General features: G+C 50.1%; 1 protein-coding gene across 1 annotated transcript; it reads left to right on the top strand.

Annotated features, from left to right (window-relative positions):
- Positions 1–2,174: 2,174 nt before the first annotated feature.
- MRPL37 (mitochondrial ribosomal protein L37) lies at positions 2,175–16,643 on the top strand. The gene is made up of 7 exons (XM_047083935.1): positions 2,175–2,553; positions 5,223–5,406; positions 5,502–5,617; positions 8,839–9,024; positions 11,298–11,455; positions 14,444–14,647; positions 16,431–16,643. The coding sequence occupies exons 1-7, from the start codon at positions 2,208–2,210 to the stop codon at positions 16,506–16,508; spliced, it is 1,272 nt and encodes a 423-aa protein (XP_046939891.1). The 5' UTR covers positions 2,175–2,207; the 3' UTR covers positions 16,509–16,643.

Below are 16,643 nucleotides of genomic sequence, written 5' to 3'. Positions count from 1 at the left end.
GGGGTTTGTTTAATAACTTACCAAGGTCACATAGCTCCTAAAAGACAGGGATGTCCCGTTTCTTGGTTACCAGTCACCTCCCACAATTCCTAACCTTTAAAACCTTTTCTACTTTTCCTGCTTCCCATGTCCATTTACACAGGGGCTTCCCATGGTCCCAGAGGATGTGCTTCCAGCCTCTCCCTACACCACCCATCCTCACACCTGCCACTAGCTCTTATCACACCAGTCTCCCACTTAAGCGAGCTTTAACGGCTCCCCATTGCCTACTGGCTCGAATCCAATCTTCTTGCCTGGTGCTCCATGCTTCTTCTGATCAGAACTTGTCCACATTCTCTTACTGCTTGGTTTTAGAAGGGCAGTCCCTCTGTGTGCAATACATCTTTCTCCTAATTTCTCTGAAATTTTGGTTTCAGAAAATTTGGTTCTACTGTTCGTGAGCTCTATGATTTCAGGAGGGTTGAGCAGGCTGCAACCCCCTTGAGGGCAAGGATGGTGTCTTATTCTTCCTGTATTCTGCCACCAAGCACAAGCCTGGCATATGCAAGGCTCCAGTGAATGGTGAGTGCTCATTCAGTTTATAAATAAGGTCTGGGAGCCAGGCACAGTGCTAGGTGCTGAGATACAACAGATATAAATAGGACACGGGCTCTCTACATAAAGAGATAAAGCTTGCAGTCTAGCATGGTGTTACGTCAATTCAACTCATTTTTATTTTGTGCTATGGACCAGGTAGGTATTGTGAGTGAATGAAGTCTGGAGCCCTCTTTATGCTTTTTTTTTTTTTAACTCCCGAAGTTTTTGCAAGATAAGTGAGATAAGTAAAAGCTCTGTTACTGTAAACTGCAATATAGCATGAGGGTTATTCCTATCAGTATTTGCCTTAAACTTACCTTCTCTGCGTCTTAATTACCCTACCTTCTTTGATGTTTTGGAAATTGGGAGAGAAGTTGGCCAAGTCCACCGTGAACTTTAAAGATCTGGTTCCTGCCTGCTCCTAGCCTCTACCTTTCCAGTCTAAGAAGCATTAACTTTAAGCCAGGCCTTGACACCTGTGTTGCCTCTGGCGAGATGACCTTTGGGTCTTCCTTAAAGGTCACCTCCTCTCAGAGGCCCATCCTGAACCTCCCCTTTCTCATGCCTGTCACATACCCTATTTGTTTCCTCTATGTATTGATTCATTTACCACATATTTACTGCTGTTCTAGGTGCACGGGATAGAGCAGTGAGGAAACAAAACCTGCTGCACTCATGGAGTTTACATTCTAGTGGAAGAGAAGGTCATCAGACAAGACCCAAATGGAAAACACGGTATTTAGTGTTAAATGCTAAAAAGAAAAATAACTGGGGAAAAGAAATAGGAAATATACATGCGTGTTGCAATCGCTTATTTACTTTACTTGCTTTCTGCCCATAAACTCTTCATGCCATAGCTGTTTTATTCACCAACGCAAACCCAACGCTCACCACAGTGCTTGACCAACACCGCAAGCATTTGATAAATTGGTGTCGGTGCAAGGAGCAAAGAACATCTCCATAGCTCTGGGCTAGCTTCTAGGAGGCAGATGGGGAAACCCCAAGGAAATGGGAGGAAACTAACTCCCTCTTGACGCCGGGGAAGGGGCGTGCAGTCGGATGCGGCGCTGGTGTAGTGGACAGGGCCACGCTCAGGCTCAGCGGGTGACCCCGGTGAAGGCGCAGCAGCTGTGAGAAGTGGGTGGTGAAGCAAGGAAACTTCCAGCGCACCCACTAGGGGCGGGAGCTGTGCGGACGCCCTTAGGCATTTCGATCCCTATTTTTACAGTAAGGGACATTGGGGCTCAGAGGAAAGTGCCCTGCCAAGCGTCAGCTGCCCGTAAGCGGTCAAGGTTACCTTAAATTCAGGTTTGAAGTACTGGTGTTCTATCCCTAGTCCTATGCCAGCCTCTACCAAAACCACTCACCTACACACCCGCGCCTCTCCCCGAGAGGTTACTCCAGGTTCCGCCCTCTCCCGGGAGGCGGGAAGTGCCTAGCGGGTCTCACCTATGAGAAAATAAAAGTGGTCCGAGGGGTGGGGCAAGTCAGGGACATCTTGAACATTATTGGTTGAAGTGGATGCCAATCATAAAACGAGCCTTGGCATCCCGCCCCTTTCGCTTCCAGCAGGCTTTGCGCGCGGGAATATGGCGGCGTCCAGGTGGAGGTCTTGAGGAAACTAAGTCGGGATGGCGTTGGCGTCGGGGCCCGCGAGGCGTGCACTGGCTCGCCCTGGGCCGCTCGGTCTTGGGGGCTGCGGGACCCCGACACGCGGGGCGTACGAGTGGGGCGTGCGCTCCACGCGGAAGCCCGAGCCTCCTCCCCTGGACAGGGTGTACGAGATCCCTGGACTGGAGCCCATCACCTACGCTGGGAAGATGCACTTCATGCCCGGGCTGGCGCGGCCGGTCTTCCCACCCTGGGACCCTGGTTGGACGCACCCAAAGTTCCGCCGCCCAACCCCGATTCACGAGCAGCCGCTGTACAAGGATCGGGCCTGCTACGTCTTCCACCACCGTTGCCGCCTCCTCGAGGGTGAGACCCTAGGACCAGCAGGAGGGACCTTGTTCCTCCGCCCAGCACCGACCCCGACCCTCTGTGGCCTTAGTCAAGACCTTGAAACTTTGTGAAGCTCGGTTTCTTTTGCGAAATGGGGCCGGTAGTGATTACGTCTTCTGAGGGTTTCAGGGTTAAGTGGGATGTGAAGTGCTGTGCTTGTGTGAGCGAATATTAGGTTGAGTGGCGAGGTGAAAAGACCTGGTTTCTGCCCTAGCCGTGCCTCTATCTAAATCTCAGTCATTTGGGGCAAGTGGCTGAACCTTCCAGAGCCTCTCTTTTCTGTGAACTGAGTGGTTTTGACTAGTTGGACCACATTGACCCTTGCAGCTCTTAACACCCTGGACACATAACTACATTGAAGAAATAGGTGGAGGGAGTTTATAGTGGAAAGTCGTAGCTGAAAGCGTGCTTAATCGCCTGGCCTATGGCCTCATATCCCAGGCTTGGTGAATGTAACAGAGAGGGATGTGATTTGCCCAGAGATGCCCTGTGGGTTAATAGTGAAGCCAGGGCTACGTATCTGGTTTCCTAGATCAGTGTCCTTTGTCAAAGGTCAGAGCTGAGGTGTTCTCAAGGAAGGGATTTGGACCTAAAAGCCATCTAGCCTATTTCCCCCACCTCCCCACCTCATTCTCACTAAGAGCAGGTCAGAATGACTGAGCTGAATGAAACCAGTCTGTGTGTCTAGAGCAGTACCAGAAATTCTTTTACAGGGTCCGTGGGGGATGGGAGGGCTTCTTTTATTGAGTCACTTTCCATATATATATATATATATATATATATATATATATATATATGTTTTGTTTTTTTAAGTTTATTTTGAGACATAGTGCCAGCGCGTGGTGGGGGGAGGTGGAGAAGCGGTGGGCAGGGGGGTGGGCAGCAGAGAGAGAGAGAGAGAGAGAAAGAGAGAATATCCCAACCAGTCTTCTCACTGTCCGCGCAGAGCCAGACTCAGGGCTTGAATTCACGAACTGGGAGATCACGACCTGAGCTGATATCAAGAGTTGGATGCTTAACTGACTGAGCCACCCATGTGTCCCCCCTTTCTGTCTTCTTGCCTGTATTCTTGCCTATTCTTCCTTAGTCCCCAAATTACTGTGCAGATTCTGGTTCTAAAAACACAAAATGGTCAGGTTCAGTGGGAGCAGTATTTTCCAAGGAGTAGTTAAGAAACAAAGACCTGGCAGGATTTTCGGACTAAGCCAGAGAATAAATCCTTGATTTGACAAAAACTTAAGTCAACCAGCCAGTCTCTTAAGCCCATCAGACCCATTCCTGAAAACTGACTTTACAGCATCTAAACACTTCTATTGCCCTACCAAGGTGTTATGATGGACCTCACAAGACTTGGTACCCTTGAGTGACCCTGGGAACATTACCAGGCTTTAGGGTAGACAGACTCACGTTGTCCTCCCCACCATCACTTTCGGGGTGTGTAACTTGAAGTAAATTCCTTAGTCTCTGAGTTTCATAAAATCCATCCTATAATGGATTCCAGATGGATCTCCTCCATTCCATAAAATCACATCCAACTCATAGATAAAGTACCTGGCACAGGTAAATGGTGATGCTCAGTAAATGGCATCTGTAATTATTACATATTATTCGTATTCTAGTGAACCATAAAAATCTCAATTTTATTTTTTATTTTTTTTTTGAGAGAGCGAGCGGGGAAGGGACAGAGGCAGAGAGGAGAGAGAATCTTAAGCAGCCTCCATGCCCACTGGAGAGTGCAGCGAGCCCATCCTGGGACTTGATATCATGACCTTAAGATCATGACCTGACAAGAGTTGGATGTTCAATCAACTGAGCCACCCAGGTGCCCCCAAATCTCAATTTTTTTAATTAAAAAAAAATCTTTTTTTTAAATTTTTTGAAGTTTAAGAAACAGTGGCAGTGTCAGAACTAAAATTCAGGTTACCTGACTCCCACTCAGAGCTTTTTCTGGTGCACCACAAAATCCAGAAGTTGTATTTTTAAATGTTTGTATTTCTCAAGGCCTGCAAGGCTGAAAGTGAAAAGTCCCATTGCCCTTATAGCATTTCATTTATTAGCACAAAGGAAATTGCCTGAAGGTGTCTCCCCCAAAGTACCCTAGGCTCCATTTAATCCCAGACATAGCTTTTAAATGAAGATCTATCTCTGAAACAGTGGTGTTTTCCCATCTGGGATGAGTAGCCTGCTACCCAAAGCAGTCACCAGCCCACTGTCAGGGCTTTTCCAATCAGGGATTTTGGTGTGGGTTAATAGAAGGGATCTAGGATTTGAAATGTTGGCATCTGTCGATCTAGTCCCAGAGTCTAGAGTCTGAATCTTGCAGGCAACAGACAGACACTTTCCTGCAAGATTTAGCCTTACGACCCCAGCCATCTTAGCTGCTGTTTGAATTCCTCCTGTGCAGGCATCGACTGCCTCAGTCAACTGTTGACCATCCTTAGATAGGCAGTCATTCCTGAGGTTGAGTTGAAATTTGGTGGTCCTGGCGTTCACTCTTATTTTAGTTCTGACTCCTCAGATGTCACAGTACAAATCCTGTCTCTCTCAAGACAGACGTTTCCCTAAGAAGCTATTGGCAGACTTCAGCAATTCTTATTGAATCACCTTTTTTGTTTTTTTGGTTTTTGTAACTGATTACCCCAAAGGTGTAAAGCAGGCCCTGTGGCTAACCAAGGCCAAATTAATAGAAGGCCTTCCCAAGAAAGTGCTTAGCCTTGTTGATGATCCAAAGAACCACATAGAGAACCAAGATGAACGCATTCTGAATGTGATCTTTCACGCCCGTCTTTGGCACTCCACTGAAGACACCCCCAAGAGAGAGACCTACTGGTGAGTTTCCCCCAAGTCAATAAGATTTCCAGTCAATGGATCTTGGGAGTCAACCTGTTGCTTTACATCTCCAAATGTTTCTTCTTTCCTCCAAGCCCAGTCATTGTGGACAGTCTGATACAGCTGTGTAAATCCCAGATTCTCAAGCATCCCTCTCTGGCCAGGCGGATCTGTGCCAAAAACTACACGTTATCCACCACCTGGAATCGAGGTTAGTCATCTTGGTCTGTATTTTATCTTTCTACTTTTAGCCTGACTACCAGCTCACCACCACCGCCTCCATACCTGTGCTCATTTCCATCCTTCACAGACCAGTTTGTAGGCTCAGACACCTCCTCCTATCGTTAGCCACAGGCCAGTCTTTTTGGTTTTAGTCACTTTTTCCCAAGACTTAATTCAACCATATCTATCTATTGAGTGCCCATGAGTGCCTAAATGTTGAAGATAAGAAGTGATGAAGCACAGTCTATCTCTGCCTTCACAAAGCTCATACTGGATTGCAAGAGCCTTCTTACCCCATTCATGCTTTCTTCCTTTTCCAAATCCATTTTCCACGTAGCTGCCAGAGTGATCTTTCTAAAGCGCACTTCCCTCCCCTGTTTCAGATCCTTAAGTGTCTCCCAGGAGCTTAAACCATTTATCATAGGATCCAGAGCCGCTGTGATGTGGCCACCACCTAGTCTTTCTAGTCTTACCTCCTTCTCTGCTACCCCCACCTTCAGCCCCATCCCCGGGCCAAATTTTATTTTATTTTATTTTATTTTTATTTATTTTTTTTTTTTAATTTTTTTTTTCAACGTTTATTTATTTTTTTTTTTTTTGGGACAGAGAGAGACAGAGCATGAACGGGGGAGGGGCAGAGAGAGAGGGAGACACAGAATCGGAAACAGGCTCCAGGCTCTGAGCCATCAGCCCAGAGCCTGACGCGGGGCTCGAACTCACGGACCGCGAGATCGTGACCTGGCTGAAGTCGGACGCTTAACCGACTGCGCCACCCAGGCGCGCCCGGGCCAAATTTAAAAAAAAAAATTTTTTTTTAACGTTTTTTATTTATTTTTGAGACAGAGAGACAGAGCATGAACAGGGGAGAGTCAGAGAGAGGGAGACACAGAATCTGAAACAGGCCTCAGGCTCTGAGCTGTCAGCACAGAGCCCGACGTGGGGCTCGAACTCACGGACCTCAAGACCATGACCTGAGCCGAAGTCGGCCGCTTAACCGACTGAGCCACCCAGGCGCCCCTATCCCCGGGCCAAATTTACACTTCAGCCACCTGGAGCTTTTTGGCATGAAACTTTGACAGCTTTTGCACTGTGCTGTACATTCTGTGTGGAATGTTCTTTTCTACTTTCCTCCTTTGGTTAAATTCTACTTGTCTGCAAGGCCCCAGCCCCCTTCCTATGTGAATGCAGAGATTAGCTAGTTCTCTTCTGTGCTTCTTATGCCAATCATGCCTATTTTTATTAGAGCATGTATTATACTGTATTGGAATTCTCTAATATCTAATATCTGTCCCACTAGACTGAACTTCTGATGGCAGGGACCTTGCCTTATTCATTTTTGTCTGCTGTGTCTTAACAGTTTATGGCACATGATAGGTGCTGACTGAAGGGATGGGCAAATGATTACCACGCTGAGGGGTTTCAGGGATGTTCAAAGCACACCAGTGTTGTGATTGGTGGAATTCTGGAGCAGGGAAACCAGCTCTGGAATGATTTTGGGATTTTCAGGACATCTACTTGGTCAGGTTTCTCCAGCTTGCCCCTTTGAGTATGGACTTTCTGGCACGGAGTCAGCTTTGCAGAGGTAATGGCACCACTAAGGAAATTAGTGATCCTCATTAATAGAGGAGTACTTGTTGGCCCATCATCAAGTATTACCTCTAATTAAACTGCCCCATTTGGAGCTGTCACTGGAGGAGGGATGTGGAGGGAATTGAACTGGAAACCACACTAGAGTGGTCTGTGGGGAGAATCTAAAACCCAAGGTTAGGAGAGGTCCGGGCACATTTATCTTCCTTGCAGATTATATGTGAGGAAACAGGAAATACTTTAGGAAACTCTTCTTGAGGTGTGGGTATGATGTACTTTAACAAGCAGATCAGAGTTTATCCATCCACAGATGTAGCATCCCTGTTTTACATACCCAGTGAGGGAGACCACACGCTAATTATATGACAGCGCTCTTGGCCAAACCAGCTTTTAGACATAGAAGATCATTACCCTTGATCTGTTACCATCACATTATGATTTGACTGTTTCTAAAAACCCAAAGCAGAGGAAGATTTGCCTCCGTGGAGAATCTTCAGGAGGCCATTCTCAGGGAGGCATTCAGGCACATTTTGCCTGGTGGCAACGCAGCTTCCCGTGGGGACCTCCGTGAAGGGCATCCGCACATGTTCACGGTGGCAGGTTTGCTGATTAGTCCGATGCGAGTTTGTTTCCTCATAAACTTGTGTCTCCATGTAGCAAATACGCTGATCCGACCTAGGTGAGGCTTTCTGACTGGCACAGTTTTTTCACTGTCAGCTGTTGAAGACAACTTGGCCCTTTTCCGGAGTTTAATAAAGCCTTTCTCCTCAGCCTCTGGTTTCAGTCCCTCTCCCTCCCTCCCTCCCTCCCTCCCTGCCACAGCACGCTCTAGTCACCTGGATTTGTCTCCTTAAACTCTGCCGTGGAGGAGCACACTTCTGTGCCTTTGCACAGGTTATTCTTCCTTAACCAAAATGTTTTTCCTTCCCTTTCTTTGCCTGGGCCAACTGTTAACTAACCAAGGGCAGTTTTGCCCTCTAAGGGAGATGTGGCAAGGTCTGGAGACATTTTTGATTGTCATGACTTAAAGAGCGGGGAGGTCTGCTGGCATCTAGGGGGTAAGGGTGAGGGATGCTGCACAGGACAGTTTCCCTTACCGAAGAATTATCTGGTCCAAAATGAGAATAGTGCCACAGTTGAGAAGTTCTGCTCTTATCCATCCGTCGGAAGCTAGTTTGAAGGCACACCACTTTCAGAAGGATTCTCAGACCTCTGAGAGGAGGCCGGCTTTCCCCACCTCTACTGTCTCTGAATATGGCTCATACTTTTGTATGCACCTTACCTGGTGAGCTTCTCGAGAGCATAGGGTAACTGTCATTAATTTCTAGGTCTCCAGTGTAGAGCAGGTGCTTGGGAACATCTGTGTGGGGCAGCCCTAACCTAGAGAGCCTGCCGGGCCTCAGGGCTCGTTGGCCAGGGAACACAGGAAGAAGAGTGCATCGATTGATCCCCTTCTCAAGAATCCCCGGGTTAACATTTAACCAAAGTTTTGTTTTCTGCAATTAGGCTGATCAGCTAGGACAGTGGTAAGACTTGAGCATGGCAGGGTGAAGGCTCTAGACTTTGCTGAGCTGAGGTAAGACTTTAGACCAGGGTAGACTAATTGTCTTTCTCCCCTTTTAGAGTCTTTTCTCCTTCAGGTCCGTGGTTCTAGCGGAGCCCAACTGAATACCAAGGATCTGCTGCCCGCCATCGCCTCCAAGGAGGAGGTTGAAGCTACTAAGAATCATGTTCTTGAGACTTTCTATCCCATATCACCCACTATTGATCTTCAGGAATGTAATGTTTATGATGTGAAAGACAACACAGGTAAATGTCAAAGCCTTGCATTTCCAGGAAGCATGGAGATGAGGGTCTTGCTTTTTCTGAAGGGAAGGGATATATTGAATGCTTACTAAGTCTGCGCTGGGTGCCTCATGCGCGTTTTCTCCTAAGAGCCATGTAGCAGCCTTTGTGCCAGGTACTGTTGTTCCCATTTTGTAGGCAAGGAAACGAGACTCAGGGAGGTTAAGGGGTTCAGTTCAAAGGCTGACTTTGCTTTTGACCTCTGAGAGGTAACTGTTGCATCAGAGTTGGAATGGGTATCTTTGGGGGGCCTTTTGGTCAGGCACCAGGTGTTTCCTTTATTCACACGTCCCTTGAGAGACACCCTTCTCTCCATGCACCCTGTAAACTCTGGCCAACATTCTGCTAGGACTGAGGAAGCCCCACAGGCCTCAAATGGGGCTGTTCATCTAAGCTCCATCAAATAAGGCACCACCATCTCCCTAGGCAGCCAAGACAGAAATGAGGGTGTCAGGCTGGGCAGGCCCGCTGTTCGTGCCATCCAGTCCGTCCCTGTGAGGTGTAGTGTCTTTCTCCCAGCCTCCCGTCATCTCCACAGTGACAACCTCCAGCAGCCCCACCCACTCTCGGCCAGCCTGTTGCCACAGCCTCCCAGCTGGCCAGTCTGACCTAGGCTGTTTTCTGTCAGTCCCTCTGGTTCCCGGTTCCAGAGGCACCCTTCTGAAGCAGATTCCGTCCTTCCCTCCATGCCCACCTCCCCGTTGCCTGTTGGGTAAAGTTGGAACTCCTCAGCTTATCACATGAGGGCCTCCAGGCCCGGCCTCGGCCCCTCTCTCCAGCCACCAACCTTACTTGTGTCTCCCCCGTACCCCGCAGACCCTCCATTATTCCAGCTACGTGTAACACGTGGAGCCCTTCTCACCAGAGGCTCCGGCACGTCCTCTCCCTGAGATTTGTGACCGTCCACCTCTTTTTGCCTTCACCTCAGTAGTTCATCTGTCACAGTTCATCTTTGGAATCTCTTCTTCCCAGAAATGCTGTGAGGTCTTCCAGCATCGTCAGAGGCCTTTCATCTGTCCTCCCCCGGCCCCTGGCTCACCCCATATCTTCACATGTCCTCCGTGTGGAGATGGTCACTTTTTCCGTCTGCTTCCCCTCTAGACTGAGCCTCTCAAAAGTAGTGGCAGGCTGCACTTGGCTGCTGTTCCTGGTGCATGTCTCAGGCTGGGCGCACGGGGAGGGCCCACCGAAGTGCCCACGGGAAGTCTTGTCTGTCTGAAGCAGCGCTTGCCTCTGGGATTTTCTTTCTTTTTTCTTTTCTTTTCTTTTCTTTTCTTTTCTTTTCTTTTCTTTTCTTTTCTCTTTTCTTTTCAGAGAGGGCACAAGGGAGCAAGGGGCAGAGAGAGAATCCCAGGAGGGGCAGAGAGCAAGAGGGGGCGGTGAGAGAGAGAAGTAGGGCTCACCCGAAGCAGGACTTGTGCTCACCTGATGCAGGACTCAAACTTATGAACCCTGAGATCATGACCTATGAGCCAAAGTAAGATGCTTAACCTACTGAGCCACCCAGGCACCCACCTCTGGGATTTTCATAGCCAGTGTCTTCCCGACCTCTTTCTTCCTCCTTTCACACCTGCTTTCACTGAGCCAGATTACTTGTTCCGGAAGCTGCCAGCCTACCCAGGGTTTACTCCTAGCAGTGCAGGGGATGAGAATGATGGCCTGGCAGGGTTGTGTGGCTGGGATAACAAGGGCTAAGCCTTGATTCTCAGTGCCAGTGTTTGCAGCTCACTTGTGAGGTGTGAAGTGAGTTATTTATTGCTAATAATAAAGTGTGGAATTTCGTAAACGATTTGCTTTTAAAAATATAATTAGCGTAGATTTCAGGTTTCCTTCTACTGACATCATTGTCACCTATGTGCTTGAATGAGCGAGAAAGGGGTGTCGTTAGAGCTAGCATGCAGGAATCACCTGGCACAGGTTGGCAACATTTTCAGTAAAGAGATAGTAAATAGTTCAGGTTTAGCAGGCCACAGATGGTCTCTGTGACAGCTACTCCGTAGACACTGTGTAAATGAGTGGACATGACTACGTCCCAGTATAAACTTTATTTTCACAAATGGGAGGGGCCAGATGTGGCTGGCAGGCTGTAGTTTGTCATCCCCCGAGCTGTAGGGATAACATCTGCCTTTACTGAGTCTGTAGTACCTGGCATGGAGCTAAGGTCGGGTGACATTCCTCAGGCTTTGGGACAGGCTGATCATCCTTTCCACCCCTCCACATGATTATGTACCTTGCAGGATTCCAGGAGGGCTATCCTTACCCCTATCCCCACACCTTATATTTCCTGGAGACAGCCAGTTTACGACCACACCGCCTTCAACCAGATCACCTGCGGGCCAAGATGATCCTGTTTGCCTTTGGCAATGCCCTGGCTCAGGCCCGGCGCCTCTATGGGGTATGTATGTGGAGAAGACCTCCAAGGTACTTGACGTGTTGTTGGCCTCCTGCTTACGCTGCTCACGGAAAGAAGGGAGGCACAGGGGGGATTCCTTGCTTGACTGAGGAGTTTCAGGGAGAGGCTCTTCCACTCACCCCACAGGGGTAAACTGACATCTGTCAGGGGCCTACGGTGTGCCTGTGTTTTTACATAAGATACCTCATTTGTTGATCAAAATAGCCCACAAGGTTTCTTCGTCATCCCCGTTTCCCAAGTGATGCCACCAAATACAGCTTGTCCAGCATTACACACAGTGAGTGGGGGAGAGAGGACCGGAACTAGGTGCACCCAGCGCCTACAGCTTCAGTTACTTGTGCTCTGGGATGCCGCCTCGGTTCTCTGATACCAGACCTGGAGCACAAGGCTCCTTTGGGCAGGAGGAAGGAGAGCAGTAGAGGTGGTGCAGACCTGCCTGCCAAGTGAGGGCGGGTTCTGGGGACCCAGATGCCATTTGGTGATAGCCCCTTGATTCTGAGAGAGGGTCTCAGACCTGGATGGTGTAGCGTGCAGGCTGAGTAGTTGTCCCACAGAGCTAGCCCCCACATTGGTGAGAGCCTGGCTGGGAGCAAAGGCCTCCCGGGAGGGAGTAGGGAATGGCAGTAGGGGATTCCCTGAGCAGGCCCAGGACACTGGATCCTGGGGAGTCGGGGAGGGGGTGGGATGGGTGTGTATTAGGAGGAGTGCTGAGAGTTGCTGCCAGCTCCCAGGTCCGAGGCCCCCCCGGAGGAGTGAAACTCACAGTGTTCTGTTTCCCATCCTTCTTGGTCTAGGAACTAGGTGGGTTTGTGGAGGTGTGGTTAGCCCAATGAGATAGGGAGTGGAATGGACCTTGCCTAGATTGAACATTTGCCACGTGCCAGATGTTTAATTAGGATTCTTTGTGTCAGTGTTTCTCAAAGTGTGGTCGTGTATTAGCTGCATGAGCATCATCTGGGAACTTGGTGGAAATGCAAAATTGCATCAGAAACTGGGGATGGAACCCAAGTAACCAGTGCTGTGAGAAGCCCTCTGGGTGATGCTGGTTTAAGCTCAAGGTTGAAAACCACTGCATTGTCAGATCCCTGTAGCAACCCCCTGGGCAGATACTGTCAGCTTCATGTTACAGATGAAGAAACTGAAACTCAGGGAGGCTAGGTAACTTTGCCAGTGTCACACAGCTAAGAGATTAGCCACTGTCACATCTTCATGTGACTTTCCAATCCTTGAGGGTTGTTGTCTTTATTCCCATTCTCTGACTGCATACTCATGAAGGCTCTGGACGGTTAGGTGACTTGCCCAAGATCCCACAGCTGTCGAGTGAGGAAGCTGGCATTGGAGCCCTGATCCCTCCAGCTTCAAAGGACATGCTGCCTCTCGACTCTGGGGCCGGGGAAGGAAGCAGACAGTCACATGCCAGGTACCAGGTCTGCAAGCTCGTCATAGCGTCTGTGCCAGCTGTTGCCAGCAGAGCCCGGGTAGCAAGGCTGACGCTAATTGCCACCCAGTTGGGTAGGAGAGGGGACCTCCCCACCCTCTCCAGGTACAAATTATTCCTGGGGATGTGAAGTTGAGCAATTATGGGAAGAGCCTCCATGTAAAGGGTAAAATTGCTGAGAAATTTATGTACTACCTGCAGTTTTATTGATCTGTAGAGGGAGATAAGAGTCAATACAGAATTCTCAGCTAACACTTAGAGGTACTTTTCTTTTTATTTATTTCTCGTGCAGCTAAGAACAGGTATTTCTAAGGCCAGCAGTCCCGGTGTGGCCCACACTGAGGTCTGACATTAGCTATTCCTAATGTCGCATTCAGCCCGGAGGGGTGAACGTAGGCAGCATTTTTGAATCCAGGATGCTCTGCTTCATGGGGCTTGCCCGTTGGATCTCTGTCCCGTGGGTAGTCGTCACCAAACTGGACTCTGCGCAGAGTCTCAGTGGTGTGAACATAGAATTTGTCATCCACGCTGGACGCTACCAGGGGTGCAGAGAGGTACTAGTGTCAGATACAGTGGGGCGCTAGGTGTCAGTCACGATGGGGTTTTAAGTGATTTCGTAGCTTGGGGTCTGATCCTGGCTCACGTCTCGTGGGTAACCTGGAACAGATTATACCACCTCTCTGACCCTCATCAGTGAAGTGGGAATAGACTGCTAGAATCATGAGATTACAGGTGACTCTGTGTAAAACTGGTATAATGCCAGGCACGTGGGAGGCTTTCAGTAACTGGTTGCTGCTGTTCTTATTATTACCAAGGGGCACTAATTGAGGAGCATTAGCAAATGTGTTGACTGGGGAAAACCTGGTGCCGACACAGTGCTGTGGACACTCCAGGAATCTGACACGTTCTGGAGTTGCATCGGGAGCACGAAGCCCAAGTAAGGCAACTAACTGCAGGCTTAGAGCATTCCAGGGTGCCAGGCCCTCAGGAGCAAGGCAGAAGTGGAAAGTGAGCATGCCGGAGCGTGGGCCAGTCCGTTCGGCGCCACACGTCTGTGTGACTTCAGATAAGTCACTTGCCTTGCTGAGTCTCGGTTTCCTCATCTGTCAAGTAGAGTGAGAACTGAGTGAGGTTATATATGTTCACTGACCCTCCAGGTTAACGTTCGATGGAACTGATGTCACTGCCGTTACCATCACGTAACACCATGGGTTTGAGGGATTTCTTGTTAACTTCCCAGCTCACCTTCCTGTACTCTTGCCGCTTGCCCGGTCATCACCTCCCAGCGGCAGGGATTATTCCGTGTGCTTAACCATGAGATGCCACGTCAGCAGAGCCAGGCTGGGGGAGGGAGGGCTGGCCTCATTCTGGATGGTGCCCTCAACTTACTCTGTTTTCATGGCCCCGTGGTGGAACCCTTAAATGGGAGCAGACGTTTGTTGTAAAGGCCAGAACTAGAAGCCGCCTGTTCTGTGCCGTTCTTCACACCCCAGCGTTTCTGGTTTGATTTACTTGTCCCCTTTTCCTCTCAGAGTGACACTAAAGTTTTGGAGCAGCCGGTAGTTGTGCAGAGCGTGGGCACCGATGGACGTGTCTTCCAGTTCCTGGTGTTACAGCTGAACACCACAGACCTGGCCTCTAACGAGGGCGTCAAGAATCTGGTCTGGGTGGACTCAGACCAGCTCCTCTATCAGCATTTTTGGTGTCGCCCAGTGATCAAAAAGAAGGTGGTGGTGGTAAGTCCAGCCATCTCCAGTCTTGTGATTGGATCGGGGCTGTGACTCAGTTTCCCCAGAGTGAGCCAGGGGTAGAGTTGAAGGGATGCTTGCGAGTGGGACCCTGGCTTTAGGAACTTCCTGCCCAGGATCTCTACCTGGAGGGCTACTTTAGCCCTGCCTGTCACCTAAAATGGCACCTTCCACCCTGGGCCCTCCCTGGCTCTCCCCTCCCGCTTCCCCCTGTCCCCCTCCACACCTGGCTCCTCACGGCACCCTGCGTGCCCAGCTGCTAGCCTGCGGTCTTAGTAGGAGCTGCTGCTTTTGTAAAGGAGGCTTCTCCCCCCGCCCCCATTTCTTTCATCTGGCCATCCCCTCCTTGTCCTTCCAGGTTTAGCATAAGGACCCAGCACCCCCCTGCCAGCCTCACTTAAGTGTCTCGGGTGGGTCCCATAGCCCCCGTGTTTCCCCCATCATAGCACAGTCCTGCTGCTGTTCTGCAGTCAGCTGTTTGTAGGTTTTTCTCCTCCATCAAACTGAGCCCTAAGCTCTTCGGAGGCAGGGCCTGTGGACGAGGCATTCATTCCTTCATTTCATTCCAAGGACACGGGATTCTTCCGGTGGCTCATCACTGCCGCACCTCAGTGCTCCACTGGCAGAGTGTAGGCCTGCTTCCTGTGCAGTGGGCGGTGGCGGTGTCTAAAATTAATGCTGTAATGTCAGCCAGTGATGAGCACTCTGAAGAGTCAAGAGCGCATCGGGGGCTGCGAGAGAGCAGAGTAGGGGTGCTGCTGGGTCTGCGGCTGGGGGTCCCACATGGGCCTGAGCAGACGTGCTGTGCGGAGCTGGTATCGGCCCCTCGAATAGCATCGGTGCGGCAGCCGCATAGTTACGTCTCTTGTACCTGTCGGTGCTGCTTCTGCCCTGTAAACCCCTCCCCCGTCTGGGCCCTTCTCTTTGGCCCCAGACACCGTTATCTGTCACCTGCAGCCACACCCGCTACCCCTGCACTCTCTGCCCTTAACCCTGCTCTCCTTCTCGTCTCTGGGTCCTCCCTTCTAGAACACTGACTTAGTGCCAGACACATCCTGGTTGCTCGGATGGCTCCTCGGTGCCTGTCAAGTTGAGCTCCTAACCCAACCCCGCCCCCTAGCACAGACCCTGGGCTCCAGCCTCACCCTTCTCTTCCCTCCTCTGCACTGGCACATGTACTCTCTGTGAAGCCGCCTGCCTTTTGTTCTGCCTTTCTGGCCCACTCTCCTTGCCCTTTAATACTCATTCATACCTGGTCTCTTCCATGTATGGGAGTCAGTGAGTCATCTCCCCTGCTTCCTGAGCATCATTTCCCTACTGCTGTGAGGCCTGTCACCGTTTATTGTCCCTGTTTGAACACCCAGCCGCAAGCTCCTTGAGGGCAGAGCCAGATTCAAGCCTCCGTTGGGTTTCTAACGCTGGGCATAGGCCCAGTACAGGAGAAGGGGCCTGATCTGTGTGTGTGGATTAGTGAGGGATTATCGTCCCCCGGAACGGAAAGGGTCAGCAGACCATTTGTTCACCGTGGTTGAGGTGAGAGGGATGAGGCGTGAGGGCGGTGCCCACTGACGAACTGGCTGAAAGCACTATGAGCGCATCACGTCCACCAACCCAGCCCCTCCGTCCTCTCTTTGTACCAGCTCCCTGGTGCCGCTTCTTGGTCCACGAGAGGAAGAGACTGGGATTATCCAGGTCTGAGGGTTTACATAAAACCGACCTTTGTTTTCATTAAACCTAGTAGCAGGATCCTAATGGGCTGTGTTTTTTCCAGGAACCTGTTGGGCCGACTGGTTTCCAGCCAGAGACATTCAGGAAGTTTTTAGCTCTGTATTTGCATGGTGCCGTGTGAGCCAAGGACCGCTCTGAGTCTGAAGCCCCCTTGCCCCTCCCGTGGAAGATCCTGCATCCAGGGCAGTGACTGCCCGGAGCCTGAGGGCTCCCTTGTCCCCTGGTCTGGATGCCAATAAAGAGCCCTTGAGAGGCA

Source organism: Lynx rufus, unplaced genomic scaffold (genome assembly GCF_022079265.1).
Source record: "Lynx rufus isolate CCGP_SWC_20201006 ecotype Redwood Valley unplaced genomic scaffold, mLynRuf1.p SCAF_2, whole genome shotgun sequence".
Taxonomy (NCBI): domain Eukaryota; kingdom Metazoa; phylum Chordata; class Mammalia; order Carnivora; family Felidae; genus Lynx; species Lynx rufus.
The sequence above is the reverse complement of the archived record's forward strand: the minus strand, read 5'-3'. Positions and strand labels throughout refer to the sequence as shown.